This window comes from Schistosoma haematobium, chromosome 3 (genome assembly GCF_000699445.3).
Source record: "Schistosoma haematobium chromosome 3, whole genome shotgun sequence".
NCBI classification, from domain to species: domain Eukaryota; kingdom Metazoa; phylum Platyhelminthes; class Trematoda; order Strigeidida; family Schistosomatidae; genus Schistosoma; species Schistosoma haematobium.
The window spans coordinates 43445861-43466777 of record NC_067198.1 but is presented as its reverse complement, the minus strand read 5'-3'; the positions used below and the strand labels follow the sequence as shown (position 1 = coordinate 43466777).

The following is a 20917-nucleotide window of genomic DNA, read 5'->3' as shown; positions in this document are numbered from 1 at the left end:
AGAGCAGAAAAAGCCAAGGCACAAGCTGAATACACGGAAATAAACAAACAAGTGAAGAGGAGCATCAGAACCGACAAACGTAAATATGTGGAAGATTTAGCAACGACGGCGGAAAAGGCTGCAAGAGAAGGAAACATGAGACAATTGTATGACACGACAAAGAAACTCTCTGGAAATCGCCACAAACCAGAACGACCAGTGAAAAGCAAGGAAGGCAAGGTAATCACCAACATTGAAGAGCAACAAAACAGGTGGGTAGAACACTTCAAAGAACTGTTGAATCGACCAGCGCCACTGAACCCACCCAACATTGAAGCAGCACCCACGGACCTCCCAATCAATGTTGGCCCACCAACAATTGAAGAAATCAGCATGGCCATCAGACAAATCAAGAGTGGCAAAGCAGCAGGACCGGACAACATCCCAGCAGAGGCACTAAAAGCAGACGTAGCGGCAACTGCAAGGATACTCCACATTCTCTTCAATAAGATTTGGGATGAGGAACAAGTACCAACAGACTGGAAAGAAGGACCTCTAATCAAAATACCGAAGAAAGGCGATCTCAGCAAGTGTGATAACTACAGGGGCATCACTCTTCTCTCAATACCGGGAAAAGTCTTCAACAGGGTATTGTTAAACAGGATGAAGGACTGCGTAGACGCCCAACTTCGTGACCAACAGGCAGGATTCCGTAAGGATAGATCGTGTACAGACCAAATCGCAACTCTACGGATCATTGTGGAACAATCAATTGAATGGAATTCATCACTCTACATCAACTTCATTGACTACAAAAAGGCATTTGATAGCGTGGACAGAACAACACTATGGAAACTTCTTCGATACTACGGCGTGCCTCAGAAGATAGTCAATATCATACAGAACTCATATGATGGATTACACTGCAAAATCGTGCATGGAGGACAGTTGACAAAGTCGTTCAAAGTGAAGACCGGTGTTAGGCAAGGTTGCTTACTCTCACCCTTTCTCTTTCTCCTGGTGATCGACTGGATCATGAAAACGTCAACGTCCGAAGGAAAGCTCGGGATACAATGGACATCTAAGATGCAGTTGGATGATCTAGACTTCGCAGACGATCTGGCCCTTCTATCCCAAACGCAACAACAGATGCAGGAGAAGACGAACAGTGTGGCAGCAGCCTCAGCAGCAATAGGTCTCAACACACACAAAGGGAAAAGCAGGATTCTCCGATACAACACAGCATGCATCAATCCAATCACAATTGACGGAGAAGATTTGGAAGATGTTAAAACCTTTACATATTTGGGCAGCATCATTGATGAACAGGGTGGATCTGATGCAGATGTGAAGGCGCGGATCGGCAAAGCAAGAGCAGCATATTTACAACTGAGGAGCATCTGGAACTCAAAGCAACTGGCAACCAACACCAAGGTCAGGATTTTTAATACAAATGTCAAGACAGTTCTACTGTATGGGGCAGAAACCTGGAGAACTACAAAAGCCATCACCCAGAAAATACAGGTGTTTATTAACAGTTGTCTACGCAAAATACTTCAGATCCATTGGCCGGACACTATTAGCAACAACGTACTGTGGGAGAGAACAAACCAGATCCCAGTGGAGGAAGAAATCAGGAAGAAGCGCTGGAAGTGGATAGGACACACATTGAGGAAAGCACCCAACTGCGTCACAAGACAAGCCCTCACATGGAATCCTCAAGGCCAAAGGAGAAGAGGAAGACCAAAGAACACATTACGCCGAGAATTGGAGATAGACATGAGAAAAATGAACAAGAATTGGATGGAACTAGAAAAGAAGGTCCAGGACAGAGTGGGTTGGAGAATGCTGGTCAGCGGCCTATGCTCCATTGGGAGTAACAGGCGAAAGAAGAAGAAGAAAAGAAGAAGTGAATCCATAACTCATTACCAGGTAGGAATCCACGTAAATAACTAAAAATTACATTCGAAGTGGAGCAATAACTCAGTGACTTAGGCATTCAGTCGCTGAGTTATAGATTTAAACCCGACTTCACTTACTTCGATCTGGGCAATCTCATAGTATCATTAGCTCTCCTATTTCTAGTATGTCTGTCAGCAACCATAGTACATCAAAAATAACGATTATCATCTAATCACCCAAGTTAAACAACATTAGACCTGGTTAGTATCTGGATGATTGTCCTAAATACTAAGTCAACGCTTTAATACTAATTATATTCTTAGCCAATCAATCAAAATTTAGTAACAGACTTTATCACTTTGAGAAAGCTAGAAAAAATCATTTAAATAGAGCAAGAACAAACATTGATGCAGAATAGTATGAATTCATATTATTTCGAGGTTTCTCGTCAGCTGTTTACAAACCGAAATTGTGATAGAATTTTTACATGGAGATAGTGTGAAACAATTGACATAAATGAGTGTAAATAACTTGATTACAATAATAACTATATATATATGCTAGAAACAGGTCAGAGGTCAAAAGAGGGGGGTTAATCCGGGGTGGGTTAGTCAGTAGTATGCAAGATAGAACCTGGCACATATGCACATCGGTTCACCTGGTCACACCCCATTATAAAGTGTGGATTAATGGAATAAAAAAATTTATGACACCTAGAACCAGAGGTTCTAAGGGAACATAGAGAGTAAATGCAGCTACGCCATTGCTACCTGTTCTGAACATTGTCATCCAACACCGACAACCGCTGAATATGATCATCACGTGGGCCCAAACTAGGTAGTCTGCACCTACTTAGATGACTCAGTCCAACAGTCAGTGCATTCATGGTCAGATCACGTCTTAGGTTAGCCACCCCAAGTTTTACTCCAACCTACTCCTACATCAACCATTATTCCCGATCAAGGTAGTTAGTGGATGAGCATACGTACTATAAATCGCTACTACTTCATTTGATAAATATTCGAAACCTCACCAACCGATTTGCCATCCTTATCTACTACCCTGTGTCGAACCTCAGAATTGTTAACTCCATGGTTCTAACATATATGAGCAATGTATCGTCATGTCACCCAAAGTCTCCAACCATTGGTCACGAAAGTCACGCTACCCCAACCAAGTAGTCTGCATCTACCAACATGACTCAAACTAGAAGTTAGTGACTTCGAGCATTGATGACACGTTTTCGTTTGGCCGCCTCTAACTTTCGTGCAACCATCCCCAACACTAGTCAGCGTTACGTGTCGTGGCAATTGGTGTTCAGGCATATGTAACCCGTGGCCCAACCATTTTAGTCGATGAAGATTCACAACTTCATCAACTGATTTACCTTCATTCCCTTAGTTCAGGTGTTGATGCAGGTCAGTTTTGAAGCAACAACTTCCATTTAGAGGGAGAGAAGCGCATTCCAAACATTCTGGCATTGTTGCTCAGTGTTACCAAATAACTGCATTTTATCACCATTTTCACCAAACAGGACTATGTCATCTATGTATTCTAAGTTGATAAGTGGACCTCCTGGAAGGAAATCGATTCCTGAAAATTCAGTCGACGCGAACGTTATTTCCATCAGTGTGTCTACGATAAAGTTGAACAAAAATGGAGATAGTGGACAGCCTTGCAGAACACCACTTGAGGCCGCGAAATCAGATGACAATTCCCCATAAGCTCTGACCCGACTGGTAGTGTTCAAGTGAAGGGCCTTTACAAGGTTTATGTACTTCCATATAACTAATATGCAAGAAATGAATAATGATGGTAGGATAACAGTTCAGATAAAATGGACCAGCTAAACAAACATGCATACATTCATAGAAACTACTTACTTCGACAACGAGAAATAGCATTTTCATGTAGATATGCAACTTCAGCACTATTTACATTATAATTAGCCTCATTCACAGAACTAGGAATCTCTCTGAAATTGGCATGATTATCGATATATGATAATTTTGTTCTTTGTTCTCCATTAAAACTTTGTGTTCGATTTCTTGCATTCCGTAATGTCACTGGAATTGATAAAATCTGATTTTTATCAGTTATTAATTGACTATTTTCTATACAGCGTTCACGAACCGATGGGAGCGAGGTAATTGTTGTATAACCACTAATACTACCGCTACCACTGTTATTACTACCACCAATAGATGAGACACGTGACAATGACGTATGTATGTGATTAGTTGGTTGGTATTTATCTATATTAACAATCTGACTATGACTGGTAATACCAAAGCCGATACCGCTAACATTAGTTGAACTAACTAGAGGAGTTATAGAACCATTAGACGTGATATACGAATCATAACTTCGTGATAAATTCCTATATGATGATGATGATGTTGAAACAATTTGTTTAGATTTGCAAATAGCTGTTATTGCATTCTTTGAAATTTGTGTTGTATAATTCAAGCAACAAATAGGTATAAGATTTGATTCTACGGAAGATGACTGATCTGTTATAGATGATATCATATGTGAAGGATTATCATCCAGCTGATGTCGAACAGTTGATGGTGAACAATAATCACTTGTTATGGAATCGTGAGATTTTGTTATATTCCCACTGATTACTTCATTCGGTAGTTGATGTGATTTTTTACGTTTGTTTTGGTTAGATGGTGATTGATATGGTGGATAGGCGATACGGTAGATAGGAAGAGATGACTTAGTGATAGTAATAAATGTAGTCGTAGGAATAGTATCATCAAAATTTTCCTTTGAGACGTTCCTATATGATATGAGAAAATAATAGCTATAACTTGACTGAAAAAAATTAGAATATAACTGGAGTGTATTGATTCAACGGAACCACAAGGACACAAATTAGAATGGCAAAAGAACCAAGAATGGAGACATGTGAATGATAGTTTAGGCTGAAAAAGCTTAGATATTATAATAGACAAAACATTTTGATATAAACTATGGTAAGTGAGCTTTCAAAGAAGTACCACATTTGAATCGTTATTGAATACAATAGAAAGTTGTTTGTGAATAAGCGACAATAGAATAAGTCCGTTGTTCATACATTCGTTTTTTAAAACTACATGCTCCATGATTAACTTCTCCTATAATTAATATTATTTAGAGCACTTAGTTTTGTTGCCTTGTTCATTTCCTCATTTAATGTACTGACGTAAAATGTAGCAACTTAGAACCATACATAGCTGTCCTAAGATCTAATTGACCGAGTAAATGATATAAAGAACAAGAGTAAGCACTAACAGTTAGACGATTCAGAAGGCTTGCATCAATAAATCAATGTTTTGAGCGGTGATCAGCCGATTCAAATATTGCGATGTTCCAAACTATTGCTCGGAAAAGTCTATAGAGGTCCAAAAATGTTAGGAAACATTTTGTTCAATCAATGTTGAGTAAATGCTTCACAGAAACATCTGGAAGGTGGGGAGTCATATGTCATGTTATCGACTGGGCATTTACCTACACTGCTACTATATTTATTATGGTTTTAGAGACTTCCAAAACCTAAAGTAATTCTATTAACACTCTAGTCTTTCTGCATTTAAATAAATCTAGAATTGAACGTTCTTTTTGCACTTCACGCCTAGTCTTTTGTATTCAAGTTGCCGTGTAGATTTAGACTGAATTTATTAGAAACAGCTAAGAAATCGGGTCAAGCAAGACTTATCATGTATCGTATTACCATGCACCATCTATCTACCTATTTATCTATCTGCATTCTCTTAAATACTTAAATAATCATCCAAGATATGTTCATCATTATAAACCGTTAACTTGATAATATGTATACTTTCAAACAAGATTTATGTATAAAAAATCTTAATCGAGTAATGGGATCATTTTTATTGAGATACCATTCTATCTATACCTATAAAATGAATCATATCACCTATTTTCAATGTTGATAGGTGTAGACTACCTGGTTGAGATCAGTGAGACGATAGCAACCGATGGTTAGAGACCTTGAATGACATGGCTCGAAATCGTTTACAATGGTTTAAGTGCATCCACTCTTTGTGTTCTCCCAAATTCTAATCTTCTGAATTCTTCATGTCCCTTTTTTCTCTTTCCAAATTTATTTCATTGGATTATACTCCTTAAATAACATCTTCAAACCCTAATGTTTTCGATTACTGCCTATACTTTTTACTACCTGTATGACTATGGGATTTGAATCGACAATTGTATCTATGTGCTAATATGGTATGGCAACTTGAACTGATGTACGTACGTACGAAGTTCTACGTTGTTACTGACTGACTGACTGACCTATTTTCAATAAACTGTGTTAAATACATTATAAATAAAAATATATCCTTTACATGACATACATAAATTTACCAAGTAAGCAGTTTAGCGATCATAAATTACTTTTAGAATAAATTTTTGAAAAAAAAGATTTTAATATGACATACTTTTGCTGATTACCAGGTTCATGATCATCTCTTGGTAGATTATTGATAAATGCCGAAATGGGTACCTCATTTGAATGTTTAAAAGAAACAACCTATAAAAAGTTAAGCATACATTAAGAAACATGATATTGAAGTCAGTGAGTTAAAAATAAAAGTTCAAACACCTATTCACTATGTAGAGTAATAAATTTTCAAAGTTAAACTGGAAGAGATTAGAGATTCGAACTCGACGGTTATATAGTGTCAGTAAGCCTTAAACAAGAAAAAAAAGTGAAACTTAGTTAAAATCCCACCGGTAAGGAAATGCTGGCATCTATTCATCAAGAATAATTTTCAGAAAACAAGTAAGTAACTGCTTAAGTTATCTGAAGCCCACTAAATTTATATAACAAGAAATATAAATTCTAAATGGATTAGAATGTATATCGTGGTCAAGTTAACATGAATTATTTAACATTAAAAGATATACTACTGATAATAGACAAAATAGGTATACACAAAAAGACTACTTACTTTAACCCGTGGAAATGGTTTGCCCATTTCAATATATTTCAATTCTTGTGCTGATTTAAAATAGCTATTGTAGATTAATAAAACAAAAGATTATTGATTTCTTTCAGTGAAAAGTAACCTTACCTGCAATTAATCCAATGAGGTGCAACATATTCTTCTGGATTTATAAAAGATTCAGATAAAATCTAAAGAGAAAAACGAGGAAGAGAAAAAATCATTGTTAAAACTAGGTATCATAATATAATAATCCAGATAAAGATAAACTAACTTTTGAAATAAATTCAAGGGTCCAGAGTCAAGGTAAATATTCAAACTCAAAACAGAGCATTTGTTTATAAAATGGTACAACTCGTGCTTCGGTTTGGGCACCCGGACAGTATTATAAACCTCATACAAATCAATGATGACTGATACTAGTTTCATTGTTACTGTGTGGCACATATGTATTTAGTACCCCCTTGTACCAATGTTTATATGTTCAAATAAATCAATAAATAAAAGACTGATTGCAGTCTAACTTAAATGTTGCCTTATGAATCAAATGAATGGTCATAAAAATAGACTTCGAAAATCTTTTGCATAATCTGTTTACAGATAAATCTGAATGCTTTTCTGGGATCACGAAAAAACTTGACAACCATGAAAATTTGAAAACACTGAACAGCTGTTTATCCTAATGTACGACTTTAGAATTGTGTTAATTCAGGGTTCAGGATCTTCAGTGTCTCAAGCTATCGTCGAACCTTTAGACTATTGAACCGAAATCAAGTTGTGTGCATGTTAAACTTCAAGGTTTTTAATAAACCAACAGGCGGATTCGTGATCTCAGTAATATTCAAATATCTCCACAAACTTTCATAATGCTAAATGATTTCGTTTACGATCGCGATTTTGTCCAGGGATAAATCACTGCACACAACTCGATGGTATTTGAGATGAAAGTAACTGCAAACCAAGTAGCTATATCTTCAGCTTATTATTTTCGCATGTCACAAAAGCTATGACTTGAATATCGTCAATCAGCCTTTGTAATAAAAATCAGAGAGGGGAATACACACTGTAGCTTAATAGATGATGTGTTTTTATTAATCTAATAAACCAAATTAACTTTCTGAATGCTATGTAGTGCATAGTACCAAATAATACAATAACCCATTTACTTATTTCAGTGATCTGTAGCGATGATTCAATTAGAAAATTACCTTTGTCATGCATTGATATTGTGAAGCCATTAAAAGCCAAAAAACAATGCATAGTTACTACGCTTTAATGAATTAGTGGTTAAGGTGTTTGGCTTTCAACCACTAGGTTTTAAGGCTTTAGTACCGTTCCACCTACTTTAGTTTGAGCAACCTGCTAATATTACTAGCCCTCAGACAGAGAGCGTGGTTAAAAGTGAGTACATGGATCAACACTAAGTGAATAAGTTACTTCCGTACGTTTCAATTCGGAACGCCATAAGAGTGTACAGATATGAACCTGTAAGAAATCGTACTAACCATCTCTAGGTCTAAGAGTGATCTATATTTTTCAAACATCAGTCTACTAGCCACATAGTGAGAACAACTTTACATTGATTAACTACTAAATGATGATGAAAAGTCAGTCAGTCAGCTACAACGTAGTGCCAGGCACATATATGCATCGGTCCCAGTTGCCACACATCATTAGCATAGCAGGATGAACACCGAATTCATAGACGCAGTTAATTCAGTGGTTTTATATATAAAGGAAAGATTGTATATAAGGATACAGTACAGGAAGAAAGAATTAGTTCGTAGAAAGAAAGATATGAGGCGATTTTAATCTCTTCGTTTAAGGGAAGACAGAGAGTGTATACACCGACGCCATTGTGATCGACTCTGAGCCATGTCACCAAGAGTCTCCAACTATTGGTTACGATAGTCACGCCGACCCCAACCAAGTAGTCTGCATCTCCCAATATGGCTCAGACTAGAAGTAGGTGACTTCAAGCAGATGCCACGTTTTGGTTCGGCCGCCCCTAACTTTCTTCCAACCATCCCCAACACTAATCAGCATTACGCGTCGTGGTAATCGATGTTCAGGTATACGCAACACGTGGCCCAACCATCTCAGTCCACTTTCACCACTTTTGTTCAACTTTATTATAGACACACTGATGGAAATAACGTTCTCGTCGACTGAATTATCGGGCATTGATCTCCTTCCAGGAGGTCCACTTATCGACTTACAATACGCAGATGACATAGTCCTGTTTGGTCAAGACGCTGATAAAATGCAGTCATTTGGTAACACTGAGCAACAATGCCAGAATGTTCGGAATGCGCTTCTCTCATTCTAAATGCAAGTTGTTGCTTCAGGACTGGTCTGCGTCAACACTTGGACTAAGGATAAGGAGTGAAGTAGTCGAACTCGTTGACAACTTCACTTATCTTGGAAGTCTGATCAGCCCTAAAAGGTTGGTGTCTGACGAAATCTCAGCACGGATTCGAAGAGCTCGCTTGGCTTTTGCCAACTTACATCACCTAAGATGATGAAAAAACATCATAAAATATCATATTACTTTGGTACATTTTGGATTCTATCTACCAAATAAAACCGTAAACATTAGGTGATTCGACATAGTATGAACATACTACATCTTAATGCTAAGTGGTGATCGGAGGAAGTTAACAAAAGACACTGGATCTCAGTTTCGTCCTACCTGCCAACTGTGAACTAGGAATACCTACAATCTTGAGAGAACATTATTTCGCACTATATTGTGAATGAATATTCTGACTTGACGGTAATGCTATTTTGCTAACCACTAAAATTTAAAAATCCCTGGTTCAATATTCATGTGAGGTTATGTGTTTATACTGATGAGGAGTTTTGAAATTGAAACAAAGAAATTATATGATGCTCTCTAATTGAAGAATCCTTTTTACATCCGATATCAGTCCATGAAGAAAAACATTCTGTCAAAATATTCATGCATTTAGAATATTGAACATTACAAATAATGATGAAAATCAAGATGCATGTTCTAGCGAAGCAATCTGCACATGATGCATATACGTGAAAATAGAGACTGATCAATGACAACTCTTAATAGGAACAAATGGAAACTATAAACATTTATTAATTTATATACATATTTTATTGAATATAAATTTATGATAAACATACTTTAAACAATGGAACTGCATGAAGAGGTTGTTCTGCCAAACAGATTAAATCTACTCCAACACCTACACTCCAGAAATGAAGAATAATAATAATATACATGGAGATTCATGATAAACAAGATATGGAATGTTAATTTATTTAAATTATTTACGTGAAAGTAATAATGAAATAGTGAAAAATTAATTATTTCATAATACGAAATTTGATTACTTAATGACAAAGTAAATTTTCATTCATATAGAATTAGTTGAAGAAGTTCATTAACTAATTAATTACCCTATTTTCATCATTATGTGTTTGTAATTTATTTTTGTCTAAATATAAATATCGATTCATAATTAATCAAAATGAGTTGGCTCAATTACCTGCTCCATTGAGCCTAATGTCGTGTCGCTTCCCCAAATGACCTAGTATGGCCGAGAATGGGCAGAATCCGCTCTCCCTCTAGAAATGTTCTCACATGGCCACGCGTATATAGCCTCTGCCAGAGAAGTCCTACTCACTGTCTTCTCGTGGCGGAGGTGTTGTTTACGAAATTGAGAGGAAGAAAAGAGAATGTCCGGTGCTTTAACTAGGTTGATAGATATGGAGATTCCACCTAGGGGAGTTCGAAAACTCTGATTCCAAACCAATGGTGCACATGGGCTCCAGTATTCTGAATGAACAAATGGCCTATGAACCAATCATTGGTCACCGGCCACCATGGGAATGCATTTTCTGACGTTGCTCCACTGCCTTGTGGATCAGACCTTCAGATCGAAGGCTCCGGGTGTGGCCCCCTAAGAAAACCGTCTGGTTTGGTTTGGGCACCCGGGCAGTATCACAACCCTCACACAAATCAAGTGACTTATATGGCACATATGTATTCGGTGACCCTTTTATACCAATATTTATGTGTTAAAACAAAACAAATAAATAAACGTCGTGTCGTTTCGCTCTCTCCTCTTCACTTCCTTCAGTCCGTTTCCCTAACTGTCTGTCTAGATCAACGATTGTATGAAATATACGTATTCAAAATTCATTCTCCTATTTGATTTATTTAATTCCGTTATTCACTAGCGTGATTTAAGTCGATAATTATATACGAGGGTTGATGGTATGTAAAGTTCGATAACAAACATCATACGATCTAATTGGAATTAGATATAAGGGCCACTAAAAACAGATGGTTCGGGTTAATAACAGAAAGTAACTAAATATTAAGTAAGTGGTTAAAACAGAAATGAAACAAAGGAACAGAAAGTATAAGATAACGTAAAGGCTCCGAATAAGTAAGTGGATAGAAAAATGATAACATTTGATAGGAGTTATGTTACTCAGTGTCTTCCTGTTAGGTATGCAGAGGAATATACCAATAATTATCGTGTTAAGTCGAATGGTGTCCTTGGACGTTAAATATACACTCCCTATTGGTCGATATTTGTTTCACTTGTTAAATATTGTGTAAATGTTGCTTTCTATTTTATGGTACGATGTGGTTTGTTTGTTTGGTATATAAATAGAGTATGGCTGAAATATAATGATTCATAACTCAGAGGCTGTGACTTGCGTTCTAGACTCAACTGGCTGGGCTAGACAGAGAAGCGGGACCAATCAGGGCACTAGGTCGTCTACTACGTGTTTTCTGTGTCACTGATTCTGATCGATAAAACGCTGCATATCAAAACCTGCAGTCTCACACGTTACAACACTTCCACCATTAATTATGATTATCGCGTACCGATTATTGTATGTCAATCAACATGGCTCACATCAGTAATCAATAACATCATGGATTAATTCCACGTCTTGATTTAGCTACTCTTAGTTTTTTTTAGCCTACTTATATGCTGAAACAGAATTAAACATTGAGAACACTGGTAGACGGCCTATGCTCCACGAGGGCTAGCACGTGTACATAAGTAAGTAACAACGATTGAGAGGTATGTATAAGACGTACACTAACACATATTAAATTGATGTAAACCTAGACAATGATAACGAATTCACTTTTAGAGAGAAACTTGACAATCAAAACAGTTGGAAAATCAAATAACACTAGTTCAACCTAGGAGTTAATCAAGTCAAAATTCTGGTAGGCAAGAGAACTACGGGAGGAGGGGGTGACGGGGAAAAATGTAGATACATAAAAATATTTTCTACTCACCTAAATCAAGAACTCGTTTTTTTGTTAACAATAAAAGATTTTCATTGACATGATAGACACCAGAACCTGGTGTAATTACAAATAGAAGTTTACCAGTACGATCAAAATTTCGATCAATATTATATCCCGAATAAACTATATATAATAAATAATATTTTAATTAAATGATTTGTATTGTAAAAAAAAAGAGGTAAATTTTTGTTGACAAAAAGAACGAAAAACTTGATCGAATATTGTTCTATTCAATAAATGAATGAAGCCATGACCAGTGGAGTAGATTCGTGTCAAGTAGAGAAAGGTATCTACCTAAAACAATGGAAGATGGTCGTGCTATTTCGTGGATTGGTTGAATTTAAACATTAATACCGTTAAATGACGGTTTAGCGGTCTAGAGGTTGGGCGTCCGCGTGGAAGATTGACGGCCCTGGGTTCGAACTCCGTGTGCGGGATCATGAACGTGCACTGCTGAGGAGTCTTATACCAGGACGTTAGTCACAATATTGTTTGTCAGTAGTATAGATACGTTAAAACACTACATTATTCAACAAGATGTGAGATTTACCTAGCTTTCTAAGATTCGGCTCTTTATCTGTCCCATCAAATGTCATAAAGACAGTTTTCTTTACTTTAATGTAACATACGTTTCAAGGTATCAGTGTAAAAATTAACAACGTCAATTTCATATGGCAAGGATTTATAATTACACCACAGAAATGTCTATTTTGTTTTAATAAATTACGTTAGACTACTTATTAGTAGATCGAAAAGTTACTTGAAATAACTAGACAAATGAAGTATATATGGTATAAACAGAATGGGGCAAAGTATTTGTTTGATACGGTTTTTTGGCCTAAGTATACTTCAAATGACTTTCCATCTAATTATAAAACAGTATTCACTTATAATAGAGCTTATGAAGTTTTACAGGTTAGGAACTGGTTTATTCTCTGTGGGATTAAAAGATCTCCAATGTAAAAACTCACTTTCCAGGCTATAGAGCATTTTTCTACGAGAGCTTTTATATTACCTTCAGATAGAACCACATCAGAAGTAGTTAGTATTTCTTGTAACCAACGTTTCACAACGCGTTTTATCCAATGTTCGGTTGAATAAAATACATGTTTAAGCATCTTAAGAAATGAATAATGGAAAATTCCGCCAAGCTTTACAGAAGGTAGAAAAGCTAGCAGTCATTACGTTTCGGATTTCGCTCAAACAACCAAATGTAGCTTTGTTGAACTTTATTAGTTGTGCTAACTATATATAAACACAAAGTCAATCGCACACGAACGTGCAATTATCTTGATCACTCCAAATCATAATGAGTTATTATTGTTTCTTAAGTTTCATAAATTTCCCCTGCGGTAACTATGTACTCAATTTCAACGACCACACTTCACTATATTCATATGCTGACAAACATAAAAATTGATTTTAGACTTATAGTTTAAGAAAGATATGTAACAATGACTGTACAGCTTTGAAAATGAACTCATTAAGAGAAATTCATTGACTGGGCTATGAAGGAAAAGAAGAGTGATAGGGTGTAATGATCATAGAGAACTCTATGGTCAGTTATTAATCCTATAAGTTCACACCCCGATTGTATCTACGGTAAAATTAGACTATACTGACACCTTTAAGCCAACCAATCAAAATTAAGATGACATCTAACATACTTTTGCGCGGTATTGAAAGCATATCGAAGGATAGCTTGTATGTTATTAGAAACTAAGTGAAATTTGGCAATATTTGGTTCTGAAAATGTTTGATGTTTAGTATGCAACCAAACGATGAATATAACATGATATTTAATCCACATTACAAGAAATACCTTCTGATACAGATTGTATGTTAGAGTATTTGTTGTGATTAGATGGAATGTTAATGGTGTTTGTATGGTTGGATAAAATTATCCTACACTGATTCCTAACTCTTAATCTCATCCTTAACTTTCTTAAGCACATACACACAAAGCTATCAATGATTCATTGTTACTAAAGTTGATGTCCGTTCGTGATGAAAACTCTATGATGTGATAACATTAACTGATAACACAACATGATCATTTTTTTACTATAACGAATAATTCAACATGTACGGGTAAATTAATTATATCAAATGCACTGGTATGGCTGAGAGTGGGGAGAGTCAACTCTCCCTCACACGGCCACGCGTATACAGCCTCTGCCAGGGAAGTCCTACTCACTACCTTCTCGTGACGGGGGTGTTGTTTACGAAATTGAGAGGACGAAAAGCGAACGTCCGGCGCTTTAACCGGGTTGGTGGACACGAAGAGTCCACTTAGGGAGTTGGAAAACCCTGATTCCAAACCAATGGTGCACATGGGCTCCAGTATCCTAAGGGAACAAATGGCGTATGGACCAGTCGTTGGTCACCGGCTTCCATGGGACTGCATCTCCTCACGATGCTCCAATGCCTTGTGGATCAGACCTTTAGGTCAAAGGCTCCGGGTGTGGCCCCCTAAGATAACCACCTGCTTCGGTCTGGGCACCCGGGCAGTATTACAGCCCACACACACACAAATATGGTGTGGCGCTTATATATTTGGTGCCCTCTTGTACCAATATTTATGTGTTGAAATAAATAAATAAAAATTCCACTGTGATGTTATTGTTTTTCATTGTTAATTGTTTTATAATTAAGCAGTGCTTGTTTATGGGCTAATACACCACTTACGATAATCAGCATTATATGGTTTAGTGTTAGTAACCAGCTCTAGATAGTACCATTAGCCCTTATACATGAAAATATATGAGTATACACATAATAAATAAGAGAATAACAATTCCCACTAAAGACAGATATCTATAATATTACCAATAGGAAACTTACGATTGATAGCCATATTCAATACTTCCAAGAGATTAGCATCCATAGCTGTACATATATTTAACTTTGTTTTATTTGAGTTCTTATTAATTAATGGATAAGTATTGCGTAAATAAGAATAAATATTATTTTCAAATTGAAGTATTTCATATTGCATTCGACCAAGTTCTCGTTTCCAATCATCTGTTGTAAAACGTTCATTTTGTATAATCACTCTTGATAGTAAAACAATAATCATAAAATATAGATAGTGACATGTTTTAACACAAATAAATGATATACAATCAATGAAATATAGAAAACAGAAATCGTCAAACTGCCAAATCAACTTATGCTTTTCATCAAGTAACTTGATATTCAAGGATAGAAAAGTACTTTAAATTTGCATATCGATTGATGGGATAGTGAATTTTCATTAAATGTGGCGGTTAGGATATATATATATATATATATATATATATATATATATATATATATATATATATATATATATATATATATATATAATATGTATGTTTAACAGTCTATGTCGAGGTGCGATGTCTGTTGATGTAGGAATAGGTCTGAAGAAAGATAGGAGTGGTTAAACGAAGACTCGGCATTAGTCCATGAATTTATTGACTGTGGTACTACGCCGTGTACGTAGATACACACTACTTTGTAGTGTTCACGCGATTATCGTAACCAATGGTTCGGGAGGTTGAGTGGCATAGCTCAGAAACGATCATACCGGTGAGAATACACTCACGTTTTGTTTGTTTATATATAGAGTTTTAAAACTATCTAGTACGTTTATCCCACGAACTTTATTCTTTCTTGTTTATTCCTAATGTTTAATACTACTGTGATGTGTGCTTTTAATGACGACAGATATAAGTAGTATGTATCACTAATCGAAAGTCAAACGCCTGGAGGCAGAAGGTTAAGAAGATCAAAGAAAAGAGAACAAGAACAGAGAATGATTGGTGTGAAAACGAAATGACAATGAAGTCTGAGACGATTGATTGATATTTGCAGAAGGAACAGTCAAGTTTGAGACAATTGATTGATATTTTGCAAATGAAGTATTTACTGTATGGTTGTCAGATTTTACTAAGATGTTCTGTAATTTTGTATTCAAATACATTCTATTGCTTCCACTTGTTTTCGTTCACTACACTACCACTGATTATGTTAATACATCTATTTCTGCGGTTAGCATTCGCCCTGATAAATTTACCTCGTTGTGTTGATACAATGCGGTAGCTCGAGCCGAAACGCACCCTAGTAGTACTGATTTATTATCGAGAGTGGTAACCATATTTGTTTTTGTGTACTTTAATATTATATTTTTTTCTTTGTTATGGCTTACCTTTAACCTGTATAGTTGACATTTTAATTTCCATATATTTATTTTATTTTATTTCAACACAAATATTGGTACAAGAGGGCACCAAATATATAAGCGCCACACCATATTTGTGTGTGTGTGGGCTGTAATACTGCCCGGGTGCCCAGACCGAAGCAGGTGGTTATCTTAGGGGGCCACACCCGGAGCCTTTGACCTAAAGGTCTGATCCACAAGGCATTGGAGCATCGTGAGGAGATGCAGTCCCATGGAAGCCGGTGACCAACGACTGGTCCATACGCCATTTGTTCCCTTAGGATACTGGAGCCCATGTGCACCATTGGTTTGGAATCAGGGTTTTCCAACTCCCCTAAGTGGACTCTTCGTGTCCACCAACCCGGTTAAAGCGCCGGACGTTCGCTTTTCGTCCTCTCAATTTCGTAAACAACACCCCCGTCACGAGAAGGTAGTGAGTAGGACTTCCCTGGCAGAGGCTATATATGCGTGGCGATGTGAGAGCATTTCGAGAGGGAGAGCGGACTCTCCCCATTCTCGGCCGTACCAGGGCATTTGGGGGCTGACACCATATATCCACAATACTTTTATCATTTTTAATGTAGTTCGTTAAAGATGCATAACAGAGTATAATTTCTGTTGTTCATAACCATAGTGAAAATTTTTAATGTGACATAATCATTTCAGAAATACTATTGTGATATTTAATTCAAAACTATAGAGTTAAAATAATTTCATTTCAATTTTTAGTGAAAGATTATATAATCAAATTTTCCAGTTCATACATGTACCATGTGTTATCGTAGACTATGATCAACTCAGGCGATGCAACTCTCATATTATTTTAAGTTGAATCAATTAAATCAGTGCATAATTTCTATATTGATAGGATTTATGGCATGTTTCTGTTGAGTTGTTACACTACAAAACCAAGTCAATAAATCAGGTCTGTGTTACATAATATTAGCTTAGCAGAACTAGCTTACACATATTTCGTAATTTTCTTTGTTTTAAAAGTTATCTGTCTATGAATGATGTATACTGCTGATGTTACTATATAACTTACTTGCCAATTACACATTTGAGGTGAACTGTTTGTGTGAGGCCTAATGGTACTATTCGATTGGCTAAATGGAACTTTATCAGTCAGTTATACGTAATGTAGAATTCGACACATGTGGATTGGTTTAATTTGCCATACTACATTAGCAAAGTGAGATAAAGTCGTCAAGACAAATCCCAGAGTAGTAAAAGTGATGAATAGTATGAATGGTATCATTGGTAATAGTGGTAGAAAGAATCACGGGTAGAAAAAGAAAAGAAAATGATAGAAAGTGACTTCACAACTCAGGTTTTAAAAATAGAAAAAAATGAATGCAATTCTACTCTACTGTAAACAGTTTCCAGCCAAAATCGAAGTAACAGCAGTGAAATTCAAAACTAGGTGTTAAAACTTAACGGAACTATCAATCATTAATAAAGTTGAATAGTGAACAACAATTCATGGGAAAGAAAACGTTATAAAAAATGACCATTTGTTTGAAATCAATATTTTTTAAACTCTACTAATTATCATATTGCCTTTGTGAACGATTTATTTATATATTCAGTCAGCTACAACGTAGGACCAGGCACATATATGCATCGGTCCAAGTTGCCATACCTCATTATTTATCTATTACCACGATTAAAACAGATAAACTGGTTCCTCATATGTCATTAAAAAAGTAATGATGCACAATAGATATAAGAATAAAAATTTACAAATTATTTAACAATAGTCATAACAAACACCGATAGGAATAGAAAAGAACACATCAAAATCAAATTAATGCATTACCTGTAAAAATCTTCATAATATCTACTTAAGGCATCTTGTTTAAACGACTGAGAGTATTCAGAAGGTACATCTAGAAAAAAAATAAAATACTTAAGAATTATGGATAACTAGTGGAATGCACTACATACTTAGAACAATGTAATATATGTATAAAACAATTAATATCATCATTTTGAAATACCGAGTTTAATGGCTTGGATATATTTTACGAATGTTAGCCCACAAGCTTTCATATCATGTAGTAAGCATCAACGATGGAACTGGGGGAGAAAAGTGTGAAGAAGTGGTCACTTTATTACATGGCACCGTAGTATTAAAGTTATGTAAGACTGGTAGCTGTAAATACATCACGACTGTTTGGTTGGGATTATGGAGATGGTGCAACTCAATGGCTTGAGACGTTAACAGAAATGCCTCAAAACAGAAGCCAGTAGCAATTCTGATGTAGTTTTTCCCATATTCTTTTATATAAATGAGATGAAATTCTTCAACTGAAAGTCTTTCTTGATTGTATTTTAAATAAATTGCATGTGTTAATGTAAATTATCCTTGCTCAATTGTTTGATTGGTACTTTTCCTCCATCATTTCTCCAAAATCTTACCTCCGTATTTGCGTGGTACGTTCTATTTTTGGTACCTGACTTAGCAAGACTTTACGTATATTCAATAAAAATATTTGTCTAAATTTTTGCCACGAGCAGAGATCAGTTGTAGAGAAACTGAAAACTAGTAAACACATTGACAAATGGTGTCTTAGTTCGTGACGTCTGAAAAAGGTGCATTAAGGTCCCTAAATAGAGACGAACGTACATACTGATATCCTAAATTGGTACCTGTTTATTGATAGTTCCATGCTTGAAAATGTAGCTTACTAGTTTATGTACTCTACTTTTAATCTTTATTCTAACAGTACTCTGTCTGGTACTTTTTCCACAAACATCTAGATGGCGTTATGAACACCACATACAACTATTAAACAATATATGCATACGTACAAGAACCTCATTACCAACTATAAATGCAACTAATTATAATACGCTAAAAACAACAAATTAAAAGAAAATAGTAGAATTTCAGTTAATACTCAGTCAGTCAGTAACAACGTAGAACTTCGTACGTACGTACATCAGTTCGAGTTGCTACACATTAGCACGGAGATGCAGTTGTCGACTCAAATTCCGTAGTGGTAGAGGTAGTAAGAGTATAAGCAGTAATCGGAAACATTAGGGTTTGAAGATATTACTCAAGGAGTATAATCCAATGAAATAAATTTGGAAAGAAAATAAGGGACATGAAGAATTCAGAAGATTAGAATTTGGGAGAACACAAAGAGTGGATGCACCTGCGCCATTGCAAACGATTTTGAGCCATATAAGTTAATACTAACGGAAATCTTTTTTTTTAAAAAGTGGAGACCAAATTACACTCAACTTACCGTCAATATAGATACGAGTAAAGAATACAACAGTTGTATCATGATTACAATTATTTTCCTAAAAAAAAGTTGAATAATATGTTTTAAAAAAGAAAACTAACAGGCCAAAATTTTAAAAACAATTTTGATAAAAATTTGAAAGCTTTCTCTAGGTAAAGATCACCATTATTATCGAACCACCACATTTCTTGACTCATTTGTATGAAAATGTGTATAACTGCTGTGGAAGAACGAAAAATAATCTTTTAATTTTATTCATATTTGTAAATAATTATTGACAAACTTTAGTTTTTGAATCTATATATCCACAAGAATATCTTTCACCAAGGCGCCATAAATCACCAACCTGTGTTCTATATGATAGTAGGATTATTCATACATATATAATATGAATACAAGTAAATACCTTGTTTCATTACAAGTGAGCTTTTTATTCACATGTACAACAGTACCAATCTATGTAGAAAAGGAAATGGATTTCAAAAAAGAAAGACTAAATAATTACTAATTTCTGTGTAATATTGCAGAAATCTCTTCGACTGAAGTATTGATCTCGAAAGTATAATTCAACTAAATCCAGTGAAATAGTCTATTACGAAAAAATAAATGGGAACTATGAAAATCGGAGAAACTAACTTCTTTATTTATCACATTTACAATCACATTTTTATGTTGTTGCAATTTAAATGTATGTGCAAGACTTTGTTCTACACTAATGACATCTAAGAATAAATAATAAATATAAACGATTGATTGTAAAAAAAAAGTAGCAATTAGCATTACCACGATTTTGCAAATCATCACTGAAAGTTGTAACCAAGAAAAGAGCATGATGTGCATCTTCAGGATGGTAAACTTCAATAACATCTCCAACATTAATATTATGGCCTCCTCTTGAGCTAATTATTACATCTTCTGGACAAAAAACACCATACTTAATAAAAAGAATTAATACACTGACCAGTAACGAAACCTCGTGAATCATTACGAGAATGATAATGTAATTTGAACTTCTGCTTTACCACCATACATAAAGTCTAAAATAAGAATAACATTTTTTGGCATAAGATACGAAGTGGAAAAAAAATAAGATAGCCGATTACATCTGCATACTTATGACTTCACTTCGATAAATATATACTGGACTAAAGTTAGAAAATATGAAATTAAAAAAAAACAAGTAGGAATATACAACGTTGTGTTATTAACTGTAAGTTACGCTTATTTATTGTATGGGGTGCTCATAACACCATCCAGATGTTTGTAGAAAAAGTAGCAGACAGAGTACTGTTAGAATAAA

The 20917-nt window shown here is 35.5% G+C and overlaps 1 protein-coding gene across 2 annotated transcripts in view; it reads right to left on the bottom strand.

Moving 5' to 3' along the window:
• The window catches only part of MS3_00005834 (uncharacterized protein), a 138900-nt gene extending 118204 nt beyond the window's left edge, over positions 1-20696 (bottom strand). The window contains exons 1-16 of one of the 2 annotated variants that reach the window (XM_051213927.1): positions 20579-20696; positions 20401-20532; positions 20254-20339; positions 20123-20206; positions 20024-20073; positions 19901-19970; positions 19719-19859; positions 19618-19675; positions 18183-18252; positions 15004-15215; positions 12148-12282; positions 10002-10063; positions 6972-7033; positions 6849-6912; positions 6336-6427; positions 3765-4669 (exon numbers count right to left, since the gene is read on the bottom strand). In XM_051213927.1, the coding sequence (XP_051069944.1) occupies positions 3765-4669; positions 6336-6427; positions 6849-6912; positions 6972-7033; positions 10002-10063; positions 12148-12282; positions 15004-15215; positions 18183-18252; positions 19618-19675; positions 19719-19859; positions 19901-19970; positions 20024-20073; positions 20123-20206; positions 20254-20339; positions 20401-20532; positions 20579-20645 (2290 nt within the window). In that variant the 5' untranslated portion in view covers positions 20646-20696. The remainder of the gene's footprint in view (positions 1-3764; positions 4670-6335; positions 6428-6848; positions 6913-6971; positions 7034-10001; positions 10064-12147; positions 12283-15003; positions 15216-18182; positions 18253-19617; positions 19676-19718; positions 19860-19900; positions 19971-20023; positions 20074-20122; positions 20207-20253; positions 20340-20400; positions 20533-20578) is intronic. The other variant, XM_051213928.1, reaches the window with a different exon arrangement.
• Positions 20697-20917: the final 221 nt, after the last annotated feature.